The sequence below is a fragment of the Kryptolebias marmoratus genome, linkage group LG22, assembly GCF_001649575.2.
Source record: "Kryptolebias marmoratus isolate JLee-2015 linkage group LG22, ASM164957v2, whole genome shotgun sequence".
Classification (NCBI taxonomy): Eukaryota; Metazoa; Chordata; class Actinopteri; order Cyprinodontiformes; family Rivulidae; genus Kryptolebias; species Kryptolebias marmoratus.
Window position 1 is genome coordinate 11,137,828 of NC_051451.1, and position 23,173 is coordinate 11,161,000.

At 41.8% G+C, this 23,173-nt stretch overlaps 1 protein-coding gene across 5 annotated transcripts in view; it reads right to left on the bottom strand.

Annotated features, from left to right (window-relative positions):
* The window catches only part of hspa12a (heat shock protein 12A), a 44,116-nt gene extending 24,588 nt beyond the window's left edge, over positions 1-19,528 (bottom strand). For 3 of the 5 annotated variants that reach the window (XM_017421734.2, XM_017421729.2, XM_017421732.3), the window contains exons 1-3: positions 19,358-19,527; positions 4,008-4,084; positions 2,486-2,613 (exon numbers count right to left, since the gene is read on the bottom strand). In XM_017421734.2, the coding sequence (XP_017277223.1) occupies positions 2,486-2,613; positions 4,008-4,084; positions 19,358-19,397 (245 nt within the window). In that variant the 5' untranslated portion in view covers positions 19,398-19,527. Of the gene's footprint in view, positions 1-2,485; positions 2,614-4,007; positions 4,085-19,357 lie in introns of all 5 variants that reach the window. The other 2 variants (XM_017421733.3, XM_017421730.3) reach the window with 1 other exon arrangement.
* Positions 19,529-23,173: the final 3,645 nt, after the last annotated feature.

Below are 23,173 nucleotides of genomic sequence, written 5' to 3' on the forward strand. Positions count from 1 at the left end.
GTTTTGACGTTGTGAATGCAAGTGTTTTTAATGATGCTGGTTTGTAACGTTGATGCGAAAATCTGTAACTACTCAGTTCTTTAAAAAAAAAAAGTCCCGTTTTAGTTGCTTTATCTTTCAAAAACCCAGTTGTTTGTGTTTCATTTGTATCATCCATGGCTTCTGACTGGCCCAGTTTGTGAAGGTTCTGATGACTGGAGCCACTGACACAGTCAGTGTGCCTCATTTATATTAGTGTGGTCATCATGTGTGGCAGCCCCCCACCCCTCCTACACACACACACACACACACACTCCAATCAGTATATGAAAAACTAGTCCTCCCGCCAGTCTCTGATCTGCTTTCCATAGCCCGTATCTTATTACTGCTCGGTATGCCGGGAAATGCTTGACCGAAACATGATCAGGACCCTCGAGATTTAAACGACGAGCCGCTTTGAAAGCTTATTTGATGTTTGCGTACATCCAATCTAGTGGCTTAGCTCCTGTGGCTGGAAAAGTGGACGAACTGGTGGTATGTGGGCAGAACACTTTTTTTAGGTTTAGGTGATTGAAATCTCTAACGGCCACGATAAGACTTTTAGCACGATTTGCTTAACGCTCATTGGTAGCAACAAACAGTCTAACTAGAGCCCGGTTGGTGCTGGGAGGAAAGTACAACATCTGAGAGGGAGGGAAAAGTCTTTCATGGCACCAGTTGTGAAGCGTGAGTAAAACGTTACACTGTTGCTGGACCACAATTTACTGACGTACACACCAATTCCACCACCTTACTTTGGTAAGAAACCTTGGTCTTACCAAACCTTTCTTTGTTCCTGTCTGCAAGGGAGGACATTAAACTGTCCCCCTGGATAAGAAAGTCAGAAATGTTGCTATGGAGTGAGGTTTCAGTCAAAACAAAAACAACAGTCACTTACTTCGTGTTGCATGTGCATATGCAGCTGCAAATGATCTTAAAATCCAAAGAAGGAACATTATTGAGAAAGACCAATAGTATGGCTGGTTTATTAGGTTTAGCATTTCTTTCTTTTTCGTTGTTCTTTTGGCCTGTTTATATTTTCCTGTAGACTGCTTCCTGATCATTATCTCCCAATCAGCTCACTGACTCCTTAAACCAACCCTCACTGGGTTAATGGGGACTAGTTGGCAACTCAAAATGGCGAGTGTTTGCGACCAGTGAGCCGTGCGCCCACGTTTTGTGCACCCAGTTTTTGAAAATCATGACCCATTTTTGTGGGCACGGCTTGCAAAAATGTACTCTACTCTGTACATATCATTTGGACATTTAGGGTTGTAGCCTCGCATGTTTTCTGTCATAAGAGAGCTCCTGTCCATAACGTCCTTGAGAAGGGTTTGAGATGCCAGAGCCAAAATTAAGAAGGGTTCAATATGAGTTTGAGACACAAGTGACAATTCTGTGAGTATTTTAAGACAAAATTTCTTGTGCAAATGTTTTGAGCGTGTTCAAAATTTGAGCGACAAGACTGCAAGCCTCTGAAATCAAGAACCGCCGCAAACGTTTCAAGACATTTTGGAGAATCTCTCGCGAATGCCGTTTGCGAACCAGTCGCCGCCAGCTGCAGCCCAGTGGGTTAGCTGGCTTCACCAGGTCATTGTTGAACACATAACCTGCTCCGGAGCAGGAAAAAAAAAACCCTGAAAACGGCTCCATTATTGTTTTGGTGTTCGTTTCTAAGGCACAAAGTGAAGCTGGGCATGGAACAAAAAGGCTCCTACATCATTATTTCTGAGAAGCTCTACATTGCCAGACCATACGAATCCAACAAAAAGGGACTTTTTCCCACTTCAGAAAGATCTTTGTTCTTCTCACCAAAAACTACATTTGTATAAGGACAGGAGGGGCAAGACACAGCAGAAAATCCTAATTAGAACAGCCATTTTCCCTCTTTTATTACCTAACAACACCCTTAGCATTAGTTTGCAAACCCATTGCAATGACTAGCTAATTGCTGCTCTTTGCAGAGTTAAACAAACAGCTATAATTAAATCAAGAAACTGCAGTTTCAAGTCACGATGCCACTCAACTCAGTGGAGCAGGTGAACCGATTGTTTGAACGCAGGCAATGTTGTTTCCCCGGCAAAGTAAGAAGTACGGAAGCAGCTAAAAAGTGAGTTAACCTCTTCAAATTTTAAATGATTTAAATGATTTTTATCTGCTTTAATTGTTTTAGTGTCTTAGATTTGGATGGTCGTCCAATGATCTGAAAGAAAATGGGATAAACAGCTGACATGAACAAAGTTCTTGCTTTACAACAAATGTTTGGTTTATAAATCAAAGGTCTTGACAACAAAACGTTCATATGTTAAATCACAGCATTTACTTTGACCGGAATCAGGTATTTTTTTAAGTCAGGAGTCCAGAATGGTTTTCTGTAAACATTAGTCAGCGGTGTGATATTGTGCTGATGTGGATTCCTCCCCCACCCGTCACCCCAGTGAATGTCTGCATTGCAGTGTTGGCCCACCTCATGGTGTGAATGCACTCGGGCTCCTTCGTGAAGGCATAGGCGTAACCGCTGGACGTGGTGCCGAAGTCGATGGCGACCACCACCACAAAGGACGGTCCGGACTGCACCTGGTCTGTGTCATTCTGCTGCACAGGGAGGAGAAGACACACAGCGCGGTCAGCGCGGATCAACACTAAGGTGCAGGGCAAAAAGCATGTCGTATTTAGAGAGAAATATCACAGGATGGAATCATTACCAAACAACTACATCTGTTATTGCTTTTAGAATATTTTCACAGTTTGGTAACTACAAAAAAGCTGAATTGTGGATTCAGAAAAAGCTTCTATCCTGTATCTTTAGTGAACATGTTTCTTTCAGTATAACACCGTTATAACATGGAAATGACATGTTAAGAAACATTGAAGAGCTAACAAACAGTACAAATGTGAAAGGACATGGTTCCTTTTAGATACATATATATATATATATATATATATATATATACACACAGGTCAGAGACAAAGCTGTGGAGAGGAACAGATCAGGATTGGATTATGAAAAACACAAAAACAAATTCCCAAACCCTGAACATCCCACAGAGCTCCTTTATTATTATTATCATTATTAAAATAAAAACATAGCATTCACTGAAGGAACTGAACCTTTGGTGGTGGCAGCATCATGCTGTGGGGAAAAGGAAACTGGTCAGAGTGAAGGGAAAGATGGATGGAGCAAAATATGAAGAAATTCTTAATGGAAACCTGTTGAGTCTTCCAGAGATTTGAGACTGGGATGGAGGTTCACCTTCCAGCAGGACAGTGACCCTAAACACACCGCTGAAGCTAAAGTTAAAAGTCCTGAAATGGTCCGATCGAAGACCAGGCTTCAATCACGTTGTAAATCGCTGCTCTGATTTAAAGATTGCTGTATACAAGTGGTGCCCAGCCAGCGGTTTGGTCATGAAGGTAGAGGAAACATTCCAATGGTCAAATGTGTCAATGTACCTGAAGAGACTTTATGTTTAAAACAAGTTTTTCCTTAATTTTACTTCATTAATCTAGAGGTTTTTTGTGTACAATCAAAATGAAAGTCCATTTAAATTTAATGTTTTAAGGCAATAGAGTGAAAATAAGGGGGTGAATACTTTCGCAGCCCCCTGTATGACTCTCAATAGGCGGAAAGTATTTGGCAACATCTAGAAACTATTTAGTAGAAAGGTAAACAGAGTAACATATTAGTTCATATCCAAGCACTCAATAAAAAGGAAGTATTTTTACTAGTAGAGTAAAGCCGTCAGCAGGATTACTCCACTGTTACTCTGCTCTATCAGGCTTTACTCCACTGAGCTGAAGTCACAATGAGGAATTTTCAGTGTAGCATTTTTGCCAGTATCTCATTTGCCAATTTACTTTACGTCCATCAAGCCTTTTCTGTAGTAACAGTGTTGCTACTCTGTTGATTATGGCCCACAGTAAGAGTCACTTAGAGAAAACTATCATGTGATTTTATATTTTCATTAATATATTAGATTTAGATTTACCTGGATGTGTGTGGGTGACAAAGGGGTGATTCCTGGGTCACCCAGACTCTTGGCTGGAGAAGGATTTGCCATTGCATCTGTAGAAGAAGAACATGGTTACAAGGTTAATGCATTAGTAATTAATCCAGAACCATATTCTGCTAAAATAACCACATGATAGTGGTGTAAAGGGTCAATATAATGACAGTTCAGAGGGCTATGATGGAATGATACAACAAATATAGATGCATTTTTTATTATCTGCATCATCCCCATACCTCCCCCTTCGGTGTGACTACTTTTAAAGCAAAGTATTTGAATATTTCCAAGTTATTTACTTCCAGCGCTAGTTGTGAGGTTGGAAGCATGAGTAGATATCACCATGAACTAAAGGTTTGTGATCCTCGTGACCGACAAACAAAAATGGGTTTCCTGATATTTCTATGTACCCATGTCTTGATTGAGAAAATTCACAAAGCGAAGCCTGAAGTTATTTAAAAGGTTGGTCTCTGGGTGAACAAGAACTTTTTGGGTTTTTTTTTGCTTCTGCTGAAATTTTGAGCATTTTGGACAAACCTCAAGACAACACCAACACAATTATTCTACAAATGAAACCTATAGCTTAACTTTTAAGTGTAAATCGTGCCCTCCAGTTCTTTTTGCTACTAGGTGTTAGTAAATAGTCTAATGCATTGGTTCCCAAAGTTGGGGACAGTAGGTCATCAAGTAGGGATCCTTAAATAATCTCCATTTATCAACTTAACATTCAAAAATGATTTTTTACTGCATAGTTTCACAATAATTGCCACTAAGAATAAAAACGGAAGTCATAAATGAATAAGAATGGCATGGTAGTTATTAACCATGTTTGCTATAGTTCTTAGCAAATCTGTGTTTTTGAACCAGCAAGAGATAGGGTCACAATCGTTTTGTGGGTCAAAAGTTTGGGAACCCCTGGTCTAATAAATGGTTCAGCAAAACATTGTGAAGCAGTGTTTTGGTCCACATTTCTAGTCCTGGATGTCTTTATAAATTGCAGTGATCCATTTGCTTTAGCTCTGATTTTTTTATTTCTTCATTTTTACTAACTCTGTACTGTCGATAGCATTAAAGCTCTTCCTCTCCTTTGTCTCTTTGAGGTGCTTGCACAAATTAAAGTCATTGTTGGGGGTCTTGATTGTGCCAATCGGTGGACGCAACCCCAGTGTGCAATGTTGGCCATGAGATCCCAGTCATAACCTCATTTGTTTAAATAAGAAACATCCACATTATTGTGTACAGTCGCCTAAACTACACATCTTACAATAACTAATGCATTCATTTAAATTAAATAGGTACCTTGGGGTAACGTGTTCATTTAAGGCTAATTTATTTCAAAATCTAAACAGAATCAGGTTAACTTTTTTTAAATTATGCCCTCATATATAAAACCTTTAAAATCAATGGTTGTATATTTACCCTGGTTGTATATTTTGTGTTTATTGGCTAACAATTAAAACCTCTTAGGGTCTCTCAGGATATCAGCAAATTTTCAGATTAACATGGTGAGCTTCTAAGTCACATTTTAATTAACATCGTTTGAGAAATTTGAGCTTTTGCGGCTATTTAAATCAACTCTGAACACAGTCGTTTTGGCACAGCTGGAATCAGAGATGGGTAAAAAAAATAAAAAAAAATAATAAATGGAGCCCTCAGTTTGATCTTAGATGCTGAACAGGTAGGGCTTTTTTCAAAAAAATAATGGCAACGTACCATCTAGAGGTGACCCAGAACCAGGCGGTGAACACCAGATTACACAGAGCCTCAGCCCTGACCCTAAACTCTGTAAAACTCATAAGAAGCAAAAGGCTGAGGAGTGGGGAAGAGAGAAAAGGGTACCCTCCTGGTGCAGGGCAGCAACATGCTCTCCATTCAAAGAACAGAAAATGTCTGTTGCACCTGTCTTTAAAACACAATGGCATTTCAATTGAATTGGAGATTGTCTCCCCATTTGCCACCATCATTTTCATTAGTCTGGCTTAATAGCCTTCACTAAAAGTGTTCTTTGAACGCATACAATAATAATACTCCCTTGATGTATTGTAAGTGTCTGGCAGAATTGTCTCACAACGGGACATCATGTTATCCATCCTATTTTTCTGCCTCGCTCACCCTTTTCTCTGGTCCACCCCTACGGAGCGGATGAGTGGTCTGAAGACCCGTAATACACTTTGCTGAGCAATTACGGTGCAGAATTACCGACCACCTGTGGCTAGACTCCATCTAGCTCCCATCCAGCTCGTCTTCTCCACAGCCCTAAAGCCCACTCCCAAAATCACCTTTTGCAACCTGGGTTTTCTATTCTCCGCGATGGCTGCAAGAATCAAATCACAATTAAATGTAATCTCATAATAAATATCTGAAGAGCGGCGTCGCCGATCATTTACCAGATCTTTCCTGAACTGCAGCCGCTCTCCAGAAACTGCATGCTCGGCCCTTAAAATTCCTGAACAATCTGTGAAAATATGTCCGACTAAGTTTGGCTTATGCTTCCGTGAGATTAACATTTGGTAATCGGTAAATGACCTGCACTTATATAGCCCTTTATCTAGTCCAAGGACCCCAAAGCGCTTTACACTACAATCATCCTCACACTGATGGTGGTAAGCTACATTGTGGGGCGGGCTGACAGAAGTGAGGCGGCCATTACACCGGCGCCACCAAACCCTCTGACCACCACCATTAGCAAGGCAGGTGAAGTGTCTTACACAAGGACACTGAGACGGACAAAGCGGGGATTCGAACTGGTTACAGAACAAACCCCGACCTCCTGAGCTACTGCCAACTCCAACTCCCAACATTTGCACGACATTTGATTGGTACAATGTTTTGGCTTGGATTTGTTTTGTCAGAGGGTTAATCCAAGATATGAAACCAATCATAATCTTTTTGGTTCCGGACGGTCAACCCCTGCTGTATGTGGCAAAAAAGTAAATTTTGGGCAGTAGCTTCAAAATTTTGTTAGCAAGAGCCTGCTTTGGCAATATGCTTCGATAAGCAATTCAAACATAAGATCAACCACCATTTTTTAATCTCACCAATAAAGGCAGTGACGGAAAATGATAAAAAGTAAATAAGAAATGAACCTATGTCAATAAATATGTATTTTTTTTTTCTGTTAGCAGGAGTTATGGCATCCTGTTGGTTGGTTGTATTCTTTAAATATTGGTTACCTACAAACTAAAAAAACAATGGTACAATATTCTGGTCCAAAAACTAGTTATTAGAGTACAGGAAGTTCTCAATTTTCCAACTGAACTGGAGGATCATTCAATATGCTGAGCTCATTTCACAGTCTAAATGAAAAATAGGGGTTAGTCCGATACATGCTTTTAACCTGCACTCAGGGGAGATGGGATGTTAACAGGAACAGCAACCACCATGACCCAGACAACATTAGTCACACCAACAAGACAAAACGACTGGAATGCTGTGAGCCGAAGATTCATCTTCCTCGAGTGCTGTTTCACTACAGAAGAAACATACATTCTGATTTTAACTAGATTAAAGTTATATGTTTAACTACAACTGGCTGTCGTAGCAAAAATAAAAGGGAAACAGGATTTTTATTATGTACTGCAGAAGATATGTCAAGCAGAACATCCCGGGGATGGGACAGATTCAAGCTGTAGGATCTGTTAGACCTCAGATTATCTGAGCGTTCTTTTGAACAAAGCTTATCAGTAAGACACAACAACGCCACCAGTCTTGTCTTAACTGGAAGGCTGTATCACTTAGAGGGCATGGCTTAAAATTAAACTGTGAACAGATTTGAACTATACAGGACAATTCTGTCCCACCTAATGAGGACACCTCAAAGAGCCTATCAGTATCTTATCAGTGAGTCCTATTTTGGTGCAGCATCGATTGAAGACAAGTTTCACAAAGATAAACGTTCACCCAGGCATGCCAAAAGAGCAACTAATATGTGCTCTGTTGTAGTTATTTATGAATATATTTCGACAACTGTTTCAATTTTGACGAATGCAAGCGCCATCACAACGCCAGCGTGAGGGAATCGGTGCTGATGCGGCGACGGGAAGCAATCGAACCCTAACTCACACAAAATTATAAGTCCTACGGAATACCAAAGCTGCAGATTCTACATGGTGGTTTACATGCAACTCCTGGCTCGCAGACTCGTCACTTGAATTTTGAAGATGTTCATAAAATCCGTGCGGGAAATTTCTCCATCGAAATAGGAGCAGAGTCTTTATGGAAACTGTTTCCATAAAGTTTCTGCGAATTCGAGAGCGTCAGAGTTGTGTTTTGACACCTACACGGGAGCTCTCCTCTGACAGAAAAACATTCAAGGCTACTGCCCTGAATGCCCAGGTCTAAAGACATTACCTCGAATGCTTCTCGTTCAAAAAACTCCTATGCATAAAATACTTTTCATCTCTGTAATAAGTCCTCGCAGTTCAGATGATGGAAAATAGCAGCCTGTTTAGTGAAGTAATCCAGACGGAAACAAAGCGAGGCTCCCGCTGATGCCTACAAAAGCAGAAGAGGAGCCTCATTAAATTCACTCTGACAAAACAAAACTGGGAAAAGAAAAAAAAAAAAATCAACTATCAAAGAGATGCATTCATACGGCCGCCTCAAAACCAGTTTGAGGAGAGAATGTCCCGTGTCTTCGTCCCATCTGAAGCTCCATTCATTCATGCCAGGCAGAGAAAAGAGAGACCCCCGCCGTACATGCACCCCCTCTCCCCGGCTCGCTGCATCTACTTGGCTGTCGGCCTCCGCACAGTGCGGAGAAACATCCAGACAACAGCTGCAGCCACTACACACACATCGACATAAGCCATACGCAGGGGCAGCGGGGCACAGACACACTCGGACAAACAGATTTGGCTTTGGGAGCTTCGGCTACACATGCTGTATCTCCAGAACAAAGCTGCTAACGAAGCTTCCTTTTTTATTAATAACACCTATTCCACTTTCTTTCACTCCTGTCTTTGTGATTTGTTAAAACTATCCTGTAAGAACTGGGCGACGGCGACTGTACGCGGTAAATAAATCATGCCTGCCCCACTTCTTCCTTGGAAAACCGTCGGAACTGAAGCGTACCCAAAGGTTACAAGAAAGGTTTGGCCATTTTGAAAATGGGTTTCTGTTTAAGAGTTATAAATTATTAATATTATTATCAGGTCCTGCAGGACGGAGGAGCTAAAAGCTAAACGCAACCGAGACCAAAACGGATTGCTGTTGTCCTAAAACGACTCCAATCCTCCAAAATTCCTTAGCAGCTCACTTGAACGTGATTTTATAAACCTTTAAACTACTGTCGATTCTGCGTTACAGTTATTTACAGGTGTAGATCGCAGCAGCAGCAGCTAGGTGGAGCACTTCCAGAGCAGCCAGGGGGCATGTCAGCAAGGATTTCTTCATAAGTCAGCTAAAATAGTTGTGGAACGCAAAACCGAGGGCGATGTAAAGGGTTAAAATAATAGCATTTGGATGAAACACTGAGGAATTTTTTTTGTTTGAAATCTTTGCCAGATGTGATCTTTGGATGTCCCAGAAGTGCTAAATCTTACAAATCTTACAAATCATACCATCGAATTCCATATAAATGACTGCTTATTGTAACAATTGATGATGGTGTTAAAGTTGCCTTTGTAAACTCCAAAGTGAGGCTGTTCAAAAAGGAATAAGATTTTTTGTAGATTTGGTCAAGGTCGTTAATTCACTCCCGCTGGCTGAAATGAGATGTAAAAACGTTTATATTATTAGTTTTTTAAAATTTTGTTCCATTAGTGGCTGACCAGCGAAGGGCCACGGGCAAGGATCAGAACAAGGGTGTGACCAAAAAAAAAACAGAACTTCCATTAATGTTCCTTTAATGTACCTATTACTGTCTAGACAACCCTTAGCTTTACATGAAAAACATTAAATACCTATAGTTTTTTTAACCTCTGTACTGTGTTTTGGGTTGTCCTGCTCTCTGTTACAGGAAAAGAATCCTGTAACTTTGTTTTACCAAAAAAAAAAAATCCAAATCCCACCCGGATTCCGAGTGTTATTACTGGGCACCAAAGGAAATGTTTGAGACCCCTCCTCCCTCAGCAATGTTCGCCTTGTCTGAATGAAACAGAAAGCAGAGAAAGCTCTGCTCTCACCGGGATAAACCAGCCCATCTTGTCTGTAAACTCTTAATACTAAAACAACCTCAATGTCGCCTTTATAAAAAAAAACCAACAAACTATTCTTTATCTTTAAATTTGGAGTTTGAATTCCTGTGACCGAACTACAGCTGAAATTTCCATCTGTTACAGCATTATGGGGCAAGCATTCCATAATAAACGCTACAGCTGCGACAACATTGAATGTATTTCAAATTAGGCTGAAATTAATGTTCTCCATCGCACTCAAAGAGGCTCGTCAAGTGAACTGTGGCAAGAGAAATCGAAATCAAAGCTATATCAAACTGTTTGGACTGCTTTAAGTCACTCAGACAGGAAGTCAGCTGCACAAACAGACCTAAAAACAAAAAAAATATTAAGATAGGATGTCAACTTCACGCTATCTTAAGTACTTCATACTCTATTGCAACAATAAACAATGAGAATAAATGGTTTCCAGTAAAGTCTTTACCCACACAGATTGCTATTTACATTATGTGGTATTTTTAAGGCTAGAGGTTGGAGCTCCACGGCAGCGGAAACAAAACATAAATGTGGCTTCAGCCGAGCTTCGGCCGGACATGCACGCAGCAGCGGAGAAAGCTCACTCCACTAAACCGTATTTGTTCAGGTTTCGACTCGATGGCAGCAGGCCAGCCGAAGCAGCTTTGAAGCTCCTCTTCACACGCCCCGAGGAGCGTGAGGTCCTCCTGAGAGGCCTAAAGCAACAGCTGGCCTCTCCGTTCACCTGACCTCTCGGCGCGATCGGGGTGGCGCTGTCGACCCTTTGGTTCTGTCTGTAAGGTACGGCGACAGATTGGGTCAAAGTTGACGTGTTCCTAAGGCAACAACTTTTCACTGAGGTAAAAATAATATTATTTTTTTTTTAAAAAACACAAAGGAGTTTCACTCTAATGTCCTCCTCAGTCAGTCAGGACTGCGGCGTCTCTTTTTGATGTTTTTCTTCTGTACTTTTAAGGTCAAACAGTTGCAGTTTGAGACAAGTTAAAGCCACATTTCTATATAAATATTTCGACAGAAGCAACATGAAATCAGAAATGAAATGAAATCAGACCGAAGAGATCCCAGTCACCTGAGTTTGTGGCAAAGTTTTAACCCTAAAAGTACTTTTATTACTTGCACTTGTGAACCCGGCAGCTTTTCTCGTCCCATCTCGTGTGATAAAGTGTCTGATTTGAACCCCTCAGGGAAGCAGTGGTATTACATGACGCAGCACTAGCAATGCTCGTAATCTTTTCAATTCATGCAATTATTTTTGTAGATAGAAAGAGAACTATTCACAAGGTCTTCTTTTTGGAAGATCCATGTAGATACTTAATGTGACCTCTGAAGTACTGCAAAACCTCATTTATTTTGCACAAAACAGCCATATGGTACCTGTATTCTGCCTTACATTTCCACATTATAATAACCAGGGAATAACTTTTCTTTTTTCCCTGAAACACGTGTCAAATTGCCCAAATTGTCCCTCGAAACAATGGCTTTGATACATTTAAAAGAAACAGTGAGATATCAGAGAGAAGGACCGAGGGAGGCCCGTTCACGGAGAGGTCACAATCTGAGGAAATGCCTTAAAACTCTTTGCTGAACAATAGATTTCCTTCCTGTCCATCTGTAATGGAAGCAACATTTGATAACGACAAAAGCTCCACTCAAACACGGCCTGGACACTCGGAACTGTTTCCTTTCTCTGGACCGGACCAAAATAGATCACTATTGTAGAGACATCTTCATCAACATGTCACAATTACACACACAAACACACACACACACACACACACAGATACGTGGTGTAACAATGTTTACTTTGTTTGTTGATGTGAGCAGCGTCCCCTCATTTAATCGTTTTCTTTGGGGTTCCAAATCCGATTCTCCAGCCGGACCTTTCCTGGTGTGGGCATATTTGACCAACCTGAAGATTGTTCGACAGCAGTGCAGTTTATAATTTTAGGGGTTCACTCAGTATATCAGAAAACTACAAAACATATACCCTTCATAAAGAAAATGGGTAGATGGATCTTTAGTTGGCGGCTCAGTGTTAAAGCTGTCGCCTCACAGCCTTTCTGTGTGGAGTCTGCATGTTCTCCCCATGCATGCAGGCACTCCGGTTTCCTCCCACAGACCAAAAACATGCACGTTAGCTTAACTGGCAGCTCTAAATAGTCTCTTGATGTGCGCGGTTATCTCTGGTTTGTCTCAGTGCGGCTCTATGGACTGATGACCCGTCCAGGGTGTACCCAACAACCACTGACAGACACCATCTCCCTGCAACCCTGCACAGAAAACGGGGTAAAAAAAAAAGGATGGATAGTTTTTATTTCATAAAGAGGCTGCTCCTCGGTCTTATAATGTGAGAAGAACACCAGCTGTCATATAATAAGATAAAAAGGTCCTACTCATTCTAGAGAGCTTTGTAAATCATCCCAATTTGGGGAAATAAAGTTTCCCACCAAGAAATCTCATGAGCTAATGGTTAGTCTGAATGCAGCTGAGCACAAAATGGATCACTGTTGTACTGGGGTCAGTCCAGTGCCTAAAAGAGACGCAATCATCCACAGCTACTGACACAAAAAGTGCCAAAAGCTGTAGGCCATATAAAAGATATTCCAGATGAAATCACTAACTGTGTGAAGAAAAGATAAAATGACAGATACTTAATCGATGTTCCTCTTCCAGCTTTGATTGTTTTAAATATTACCCACTTTCATGACAGTTTCTAAGAGGGTTTCTTGTTTTATTTGAGCAGCCTACCAAAGAGAAGGATGTTGATTTACATCCTCGATACGTCCAAGACACATGAAACCAATTCCCATCTCGTTTTTTACAGCTTTTGAACTCTGTGATGTGTGTTTAGGGCTGGTTAGAAGTTCAGGAGAATACATAGAAATGTGTCACAATAAAGAAAATTCCAAAGCATGTTATTGTTGGACCAAATGGCCGCTGTTTCCTTTATTTTCCAATTCTCTTATCTGATGGCTCCCCCCGCCCCAGTCCTCCACAGATCACCTCCTCCACGAGATAGCTTTCTCTCAGTGACACTGCAAACATCTGAAATCAGTCTTCTGCTTTTAATAACGTGATGAGAAATGCCATGACGGTGTCATAAAGTGGAGAATTGCTTTATTAAAAAATAAAAAAAATCTTAAAAACTAAAATTTTAGTTTGGTTTCTGCAGGACAAAATGCCTGTGTATTACTAAAACGTTCAAAAAATACTATTAAAATGGAATAGACATTCTTTTTTTTGCATGTTTACTTAAGTTACCCGGCTGATGCATCAGTTTTACTTCAGTAAGCTGCATAATACTGTATGCATCTTTTCTGAAACTCAAGATATTCATCAGAACTCTGTTTCTACATGTGATGCACAAGTATCGGGAACATCAGCTTCTTCTTTACAACATGCTTCGAGATGTTGTTGGTTTTATATCAGTCTCCTTCGCACAGTGCCTTTAAAATGCTCACGGCTCCTCCACAGCTGGTGTTGCTGAGTTCCAAAAGGGTTTTACGGTTAAAGTCTGTGGAAAAGGCATCCTGGTAAAGGTCAGGCCGCAAGAAAGGAAAATAAAAAATTTACTTCTGTTTTTTTTTTTTTTTTTTTTTCTGCTTGCAGTATTTTATCCAGCTCGAGCTTTCTATGTCAGAAAAAGTAGAGCTGAGACTTTTGGCTGGTGCTGCATCTTTCCACATCAGAAGCGCAGGAGTGTCACGTTCTGAAACGGTGGAAATTAGGGATGCGCCAACTGCTTGGCGGGTGACAGGAAATGGATCATTTTCAGCTTGACTGGCTTAAATTCCCAAATTGATTTTTTTTTTCTTTTCTAGCAAAGGTAATGTACCATACCAAATTGCTTACTTGCAGTAGCGTTTACCAAAGCTTGGGACGCACTGCACAACTTTCAGCGTCTTCACAGATTCTGAAAAGGCTTCGGGTTCGCATGAGCAGACTGGTTTCAGCACATTTTTGTGCGACGAGCGGAAACGGTACGATCGGCTTGCTGCCGCTGTTTGTCGGCGCAGCTACGGTGTCTGCTCTTCTGACGCTATTTCCTGTGTTCCACCCGCTCTTTTTCATTGGCAGCAAGTGTTCGCAGTTCATGCTACACCATTTGGGTCCAGATTTGGCTGCAGAAATTCAAACAGGTTCGACTGACTGCAACTGAGGTCGGGCCCGATTCCTTCATAGACGAACAGATTTTGACCATGCAGACTTGTGCAGACTTTGCCCATCTAGGAATTGTGGGTAAAATCTGGCAGACGTGAGAAAGGCTCGAGAGTGCCCACAAGCAAGTGTAATCCAAAAATTGATTTATTAAGTAAAAATAAAACCAAACAAAAACCATTTAAGACTGAAACATGAGTTGTGGGGACTTACGTATAAGGATCTGACAAAGACTGAGTAAAAAGAAGAGCTTATATCTGTGGGGAGGAGATAAAACATAGTTCATCAGATCAGAATGCAGGAATTTAAAGGATTTCTTAAAGATGATGTCAAATTCTAGGATAATTCAGAGGCCAGGGTATTAAGTTACTCCTAACACTGTTGACCAAACCCTGTCTGACAGCCGTCCACCTCACTCCCACATGCAGACACCTAAATTTCACCCATATGTGCGGCTGGCCCTCTAAATCAGGATCAGGATTGCTCTATCTCTGAAGAGGGTGTCAGCAGCCCCGGCTGCAGCATTCCTGGATAGCTCAGTCAAATCCTTTTCCCCTTCACTGCTGCACAGCATTCACATCGCCAGGGGTCCTTATCTGACGTGAACGGCAAGGCACTGACAAGGATTTCGGTGTTTTTGTCCGTTATCTTTCGTTCGGACACCTTGGACGAGTGGGGGGGTCAGGAAGCAGAAGACAGACCGTGGGCGAACAGGTAAAGCAAAGCCTGCTGTTTCAGGCCTGAACTCCTACAGAGCTGCTGATGTGCAGAGCCATTTCGGGGAGAGGTCTAGAGCTCTTCTGATGTTGCAATGAAAAGCACCTGCAAAAACAATGCAAATGTCTCATTTTCTCACAATCAGTATCTTCACAATCACAACCACTGCCTTTAGCCTGTAGCTATGGTGAATTTGACATTATTGTCAGAAAATAGTTCTAGTAATTCTTTGCCTGGGCCAGATTGCTTCCTTATTGCTGTGTTGTAACTGTACTTTCAACATTACCGCTCCTTGCTTGGAGCCATTAAGCTTTGCCGCTTGTAGTTTTGCCAAATGTGCATTTCAAGCACACACTTTCCAGAACCTCAGCGAAGGATAGCAGAGCGTGCTCTGGGCAAAGGTCCTACGACGTTCAAAAACGCCGCCACTTATCTGTAGTACTAAACCTCAGAAAGACGAAATGTGCTGGTAGGGATGAACATTCAAAGCAAAAAAGCGCGGCTCCCTGGCGATAAACAGCATTAGGATAACCATAAGCATGCTGTTGATGTTCCAGTTAGTTAGGTTCAAAGTTGCCACAGGGATGTATGCTGTTTAACCAGTAGTCTCTATTTGAGATAAGGGATACAAGCTCTGGGGAAGGACACTGAAAGCTGATGTTAGCAATGGAGTTAGTGAAGCTACTGGACATTGCACATACTAACTATTGCAGCTTGTTGCAATAGCTTGCTTTGAAACAGGGTTAACGTAAAAAGAATGATGGCTCCTCTGTTTGACAAGCGATGACTGTTTTTTTATTTTTTACAAGCAAAAAAAAAAAAAAAAAGTCCACAGAGCCAACTAACGTGGGAAAAAGTTCAGGAAATGAATGCCAAATAAGTGACTGACAGCTCACAGTAACAGGTTAAAAAGGAGGGCAGTGCAACCCACACCACTGAAGAAAATCCTGCAATATTTGTGGCCTTGACATTGGGACTGTGGACGCAAGCTGGTGTGAAGACGTCCCCGATCAAAGTAGAGATGGGCATTTTCAGCAAAAGTACTCTTCATATCCTTTGGTAAGTATCTGATTATTCCCATTCTATCCAGTTCCCAGTCCAACTATCAGCCACCACTCCACACGTAACAAGACCAACTTGCAGTAATTCAGGCTTCTCACGACATGCACTTATTTAATCTTATGCTAATGTCTGAAAGTAGCAAAAGTAGCCCTAATGAGTATAATTTTAACTGCTGCTTTATGACTTAGGACTATTATCTGTTTTCTGTTTTTTTTTTCTTTAAAACATGACTGCATGCACACGCTTGGGATTGCGATGAATTAAAGTTTTCTCACCCCCAAGTCCCGCTGCTGAAAAACCGTCTAACAGAGCGGAGGCTTTGTTAAGGCAGAGCGCGTTGCTGCTAATCCTGCTAGCCGACGATCTGTTGTTCCATTTCCACTGGTCCAATGGACCAGTGAGGAGAAACGTGCACATATTCTAACAGTATAAATGGAGCTAGATCAACCCGTGACAACCCATGGTCCACTTTGTAACCCTTTCAAAATAAACTACGATGGCAGAAACAAACCCGGGGACAACTTCAGTTTTTGTTTTGTTTTTTTCCAGGAGGGGTATGTAACTTGTTTTTTGCGTGGTAATTAGGAAACCACTAGACATGTCATAACCAAGGGCTGACATTAAAAAAAGGGGGGAAAAAAAGACTTCTAAACAGTCACAAATTTAAGAATTACTGCCCATCCCTGCCACATAAATCTGTTTAAAGTCCCTCTTTTACCCAACTACCATGAGCTGTAACAAGTACTGCGCTCCTTTTGTGTGTGTCCAATCCTCTGACACCAATTTTAAATAAAATGAAGTATCATCAGCATTATTAATATCATTTCTCCTAAAAACTTCTATTTCCATCTTAAGTGTTCGCATCTTAGCTTAGCTGCTCGAGATAATTATAGCACACACAGAGATTTCGTCCAATCATGTTTAGACAGGCTAAATAAACCCGTAGTTCTGTTGTTTTACTTGTTAAATAGCCAGAAAGTTATTTGTCCATTGGTACTCATGCAGCTGGTGTGCACTTCGGTCTGAAACTGTTTCCTGAGGAAAGGTTGACTATTTCAGCCTTAGGGTTGGGCGGTAATAAGGTGTAACCCTCCGGTGGCCTTCGGGTCAAACTGACCCGAAGTTACAAGGACTTCTTTACCTCTCTCTATCTCTATCTCTCTTTTGAGGGCTTCAGGAGGGTTAAAAGCTGTGCAAATAATGAATTCAAGTTTTCTCACCCCCAAGTCCCGCTGCTGAAAAATATAATACCGGTAGCACTGTTTGAGGATGGTTTAATAGTATTAGAAAATGGATTTTTTAGCACTGGCGTCAAATTTTCTCCAGACTTACATGCTGGCTCCACTGCATTGAGCAGTGGCTCGTTCTGAATTTTGCGTACCCGCTGCTTCGTAAAGTGTTGACCTCAGCTAATTCGGACGCTGACAATAAGTCATACCGACAAAATGTTTTAAACAGAATCATCTAGTGGTCGCAAGTCGTCGCTGTTTTTTGTTTGTTTCTACACAGATATGGTGAGTTAAGAAGACCCTTCACCTCCAGTTTTGAAAAGAAAATTCTGAACTTGGATACAGTGGAAGTTAATGAGGGTGTGGGTGTGAACATTCTGCATTCTGGGAAGGAAGGGGGGAGTTCATAGAAAACATTAAGCCCCATAGTAGTGAAAGAAGACAAAAATGACTGTTTTGTTTACACTGTATAAAATGTGGAAAATCTGTGGAAAAAGGATTTGTATGTCTAAATTCTGGACCGCTTAGACAATTCAAAAGTCCCACTGTAGGATGAACTTTCCGAGGTAAACTTTTCCAAAGTTCCTAAAACCTGTTTATTCACTCTTCCATTATGTAAAAACTTTGGCTGATGTTTCTACTGTGACGTATGTCTGAGTGATAGAGCTCCAAAGGGGGGCTGACGAAGCCCCGCTGTTATGTATAAGGACATTTTTCCACAGTTTTATTCAGGTTTTGTCTGCGCCTTACGACGCCCTGCTAGCAGAAGTCATGGCAGACTGTCTGTCATCGGGACGGACGTTTTCATGTCAGTTTTGCTGATGGCGTATCGAACATCGCGACGGAAGCGAACTGGAGATTAAAATTAAGGGTGCTTCGACGCTTCAGTAAGAAGCAAGCGGGAGAAAAGTGAGCAAAGCATATTAATCTGCAAACTAAAGGGCATCCTTGAAGGCCCCCCAGTCCCCTCCCCATCCACCCAGCACTTAGGGTGAACATCATTTTAAAGCAGAATGAGCAAACCTTTTTTTCATACTGTTAGGAATTTCAGTTAGGGCAAGGTGCATCCATTTTCCAGTACATCATCAGTCCAATTCCTGAGGCACTCTGTGAGGTGCCTTACATAACCATGGCCTGTTGCCAAGCCCCCTGAGAGGTTAGTCTGAGCATCTCCTGTGGGGGGCTGGGTAGGGTGTGGGGTGTCTTTAAACTACAGTTGCTACAATCAGTCTTTTTAATGCCTTAAATTATGTCATATAATAAATTTCACTAAGACCTTCAAAGAAAAGACGCTGAAAATGAAAATCTACTTTTAATGTACGCCTATTTGAGTAAAAGCAGTATTTGCAACACGTTTTGCAGAAAAGTTCAGGCATTCTCGTCTGATGGTGGTTTTTAGAAGCACAGCCCAGAGTTGCTGCAGAGTGCCCGGTCCGGCTCGGCTCGGTTCGGCTCAGTTCGGCTTCGCTTCGGTCCGGGGCGGGTGACGAGCAGCGCTGCAGACTTTACTGCAGAGTCACACAACTCTCCTGCGGGACGAGCCATGTGACCAGCCTCTGCACCGTTACAAGGAGGCCCGAGCGGGGCTGCGTCCGAGCCCAGCGAGCCGCCGAACAAGCGCTGCCCCGCGGTCCGTAAACGCACCGTGCGCGAACACGAACTCCTATCAGAATGTTTGTTTTTATAGCCCTTCTCGTTGAGCAGCCTAGAAGAAGAAAGCAGGGCCAGGAGAAGGCGAGGTCCTCCACGCTGCCTGCCTGCCCTTGGAAGAAGCCAAAGCCCGGACGCGGCGGGAGAGCTAACACTGCAGCAGAGGCGTCGCGAGGACGTCCATCATTTTGTCAAAAAAAAAAAAAGAAACACTTTCTGACCGCTCCCTTCACTTTAACCGTAAAAAAAAACGGACCGCTCGTGAACGCGACACGGCGTTGAGCGCGAAGAGACGGGGCGAACGTGCATGCGCCTTTAATTACCAATAAAAAAAAATGAAAAGGTGGCGAAAGAGCTGACTCACCTGTTATTATCTTGTCCGTGGTGGTGTCCGCTTCGCTCATCGTATCCCGCAGTTTCGCCTCCTCCCGAGCCTTCTCTCCGATGCAGCTGCACCAAGCTATTTTTTCTGCTCTAACTAGTTCACCGGGGCCGGAAAAGGACAAAAAAATAAAAAATAAAAACCGACAAAAAAAAAAAAAAAAAAAAAAAAAACACCAGTTTTGCGGTTAGTGGGATGTGGAAAGTCACGTGACCTACCACAAGCTCTTGTAGCGAGTCCCCTTTGACCTCTACGGCGCGTGGTCACTTGTCGCTTAGGGAAAAATGCATTTAAAACCCAGAGAGAGAGAGGAGAGGAGAGGTTTGGAGTGCGGGGGAACGTGAAGTAAGAGGAGGAGGAGGAGGAAGGGGCAGCGAGCTTCAGGAGATGGGATGTTGGACCCCAGACTTGCTGCTGCTGCTGCTGCTGCTGCTGCTGTCCGCCCCTCCCATCGCCTTCGAGCCCGTCCGAGACAGGAATGCTGCCGCTGACCGGCCTGTTTCTGTCTGCTGCACACACACACACACACACACACACACGTTTCTGCCGAGGGACAACTAACCTGGTTTCAGGTGTTCAATAACTCTTTGAACTTTCAGTCACCTCCAAGCACATTTCTCCATCTGCAAATACCACTCAAACAATTTATGGTGCTTTAAAAACCATCTTAGTTGTAGCTTTAGAGAGGCTTGTTGCTACCCTTAAAGCACATATGTCAAACTCAAGGCCCGCGGGCCAGATCTGGCCCTTGGTACCACTTTATCTGGCCCCCCAAGATAACATTTATATATTATTAGATCTGGCCCTCCAGTCTGGGACAAATCGAGTCTCTGTCCCTTCTTATGTTGTTTAGTGACGTCTTCTCGTGTCGGTTACTTTGGAGCCAAGAAAATGAAGCTTGAAATTGTCAGTAAGCTTTGATTTTGACGTGAAAAGAGCGACAGAGAGCGTGGGACGGGGCCGATCCAACTCTTGTTGATAAACCTGCAGCCAAGAAACGATATCCGATATCTGACTTGAGTTAATGTGCGTCTAAGTAACAGTGAGTTGTTTTGTATTTTCTTCTTGTTTCAAAGTTAAATGTTAGCAGCTGTATGATCAGACTTTTGCTGGTGGCTTTTTAGCTGTTATAATGAAGAAAAGGCATAAGAAGCTATGAATTCTAATCATGTCTTTTAAAGTTCATTTTATTTTTCATTGTTCAGTATGTTTGTTCTAACTTTCATATAATGTTGATTTGACATATTACATCTAAAACCAGGGTTAATTTCTGTATTTGTTCAGTAAATATTGCTCAAGATTGGCGCTTGGCTAGGACCAGCTTTTTAATTTTGGCCCCCCTGTCTATCTGAGATTGACAGCCCTGCCTTAAAGGAACAGTCTGGTGATTTTTGAAGCGATGCTCAGTTAAAAAGTAGTATTTAGCAGGGGCACCACCAGGGGGGTGGGGCTCAGTGGCAACCCCTATAAATCTGCTGGCCCCCCTCATTGCCCCCCCTTGGCCAGATTTTGTTGGATGTGGATTTTTAACTCCTTGATATTTGGATTTATAGAACCTCAAAAAACAAATGGAAACTTGGAGCGGGACTGGGTGCAAGTAGTGTTGCTGATTTAAAGACTTAGGTCTCTGTTGGGACAATGGTCAGCATATCTGCCTCACCTTTTTGTTTAAGACCATTTTTGGTAATTTAAGTAGCTCATAATTCCTCTTAACAGACACCACAACATATGCTCAGGAATATTTTTGTTTGATTGATTGGATGCATGTCTTATAACTCGAACGCCGGTTCATTAGAGAACACTATACTCTGAACTTTGACTAAGAGCATGTACACAGTGTACTCCTCTTTACATTGTTTGCTTCAATCCCTGTTATATACATCCATCCATCTACTTTCTTGACCCACCTTTCCTTTCCGGGAAGCAGGGATGCTGGTGCCCACCTCCAGCAGCCATTGCACGAGAGGCGGGGGACAACCCTGGACAGGTCACATCACAGGGACACATAGAGACAAACAAGCATTCACCTTCTCACTCACACCTAGGGACAATTTGGGGTTACCAATGAACCTAAAATGCATGTTTTGGTCTGTGGGAGGAAACCAGAGTACCCAGAGTAAACCCATGTGTTCACACGGATAAACTCCACCCAGAAATACTCCAGGCCAGGAGATAATCCTGTGTCCTTCTGACTGATATATATAGATATATCTATATATATCAATCTTCAGTGCAAATAAACTACAAATAAACTACAGAATAATGACATAAAACAGCAAAGAAACAAGACTAATCCCAAATTATTAGGGCTCAGAATTACAGAGTAAAATCATATAGTAAATCTAGAGTACTGTGTTGAATTTAAAATTGTAAAAAAAAAAAAAAAAAACTTTATCAAGGGAAGTGGAAACCTGCCAAAACTCATCAAGCAGTTGTTAATTAACGAATTATCAACAAGGTAAAAACCTTTTTTGTAGTAAAGTGGGTTTGAAGCTGATTGGAAATTAGTAAAATAGGGAATTTGAAAAACATTCATTAATTAAAAACAGTAATATCTTGGGCTACTGCACTGGTGAGTCCAGTTCTGGTCATAGAGCACGGAGTGTGGAGAAAGAGGCAAAAGTCTTCATCCAGGCCAGGCTAATGGCTAGTCAAACGAGGGCCCGTTTATGATTGTTTTACTGGCTTATAAAACAACAATTTTTATTCATTAATCACATAACAGCGTAAAAAAAGGGAACAGTGGCTAATATTAAACTTCTACACTTTTGCATGACACCGTCTGGTTAGTTTGTCGCACCATCCGTGTTACTACACCAATGTGTGAATGCTGAGCACAGACCGAGAATATGAGCACTCCATGCTCTGTGACTGACGCCGCGGCTGATACGGTACAAACTGCTGATAACTATTAAACAAAATGTCCCTTCAACGTTGACTGGACTGTCCCTTTAAAGTCAAGTCCAACTTTATTTAAACAGCACATGCACAGCAAGCCAATGTGCTCTCTGGCAAGAACAGCAGAAAAGAAAAAACTTGCAAACAACAATGGAGAGGTGGTAAAATTTCTCATTGCAACAATGCTTCAATTTCTTGTGAAAAGTGGTTCAGTTAATAGCAACTGTCTGCTTGCCTTTTGTATGTGATAGCGTAAACAAAGGAAAAGGTGAAAATAAATGATTTGTTGTTCATTTTACACAGACATGCTAAAACTGTATGGGTAGTATTGGTTGGTATCCTTAAAGAAACTCCTAATCTTTGCAGTTTTAGTCATGTTTAATCCTCCTGCCCTCATAACTTTGGGTCCATTTCACCCAAAGGTCACGGGAGGGTTAATAAAATACAGTCAAGAGAAATTATGAAGGTCTAATTGAAGAATGAAAGACCAAGAAAATGTTCAGAGAAGACTGCTTTTGTAACATTTTGGTCAGAACAAAGAACAAAGGAAGCAATGAATTTTCATCTCTTTTTTTATTATGTTCTGTGTGGAGGACACTGTGTGTGTGTGTGTGTGTGTGTGTGTTGGAGGTAATGAAGACTGTTCCACCTGCTAGCTGGCCGACACCCTGGACATGTCAGACTATCACAGAGCTCACGCAACAAGACGATCAACCAAGCATTTTCCCACATTCATCCTTACGGTCAACTCACAACCTTCATTTAGGCTAATATGCTTTTGAGTTTTAGGGGAAATTTTATTGAATGAATCCGGTTAAAAGGCAACAAGAGGTTTGCGGTAAGCCTATTAATGCCAGTAACAGCTGGAAGATGATAACAAGTTCTACAAGGAGTTATTCA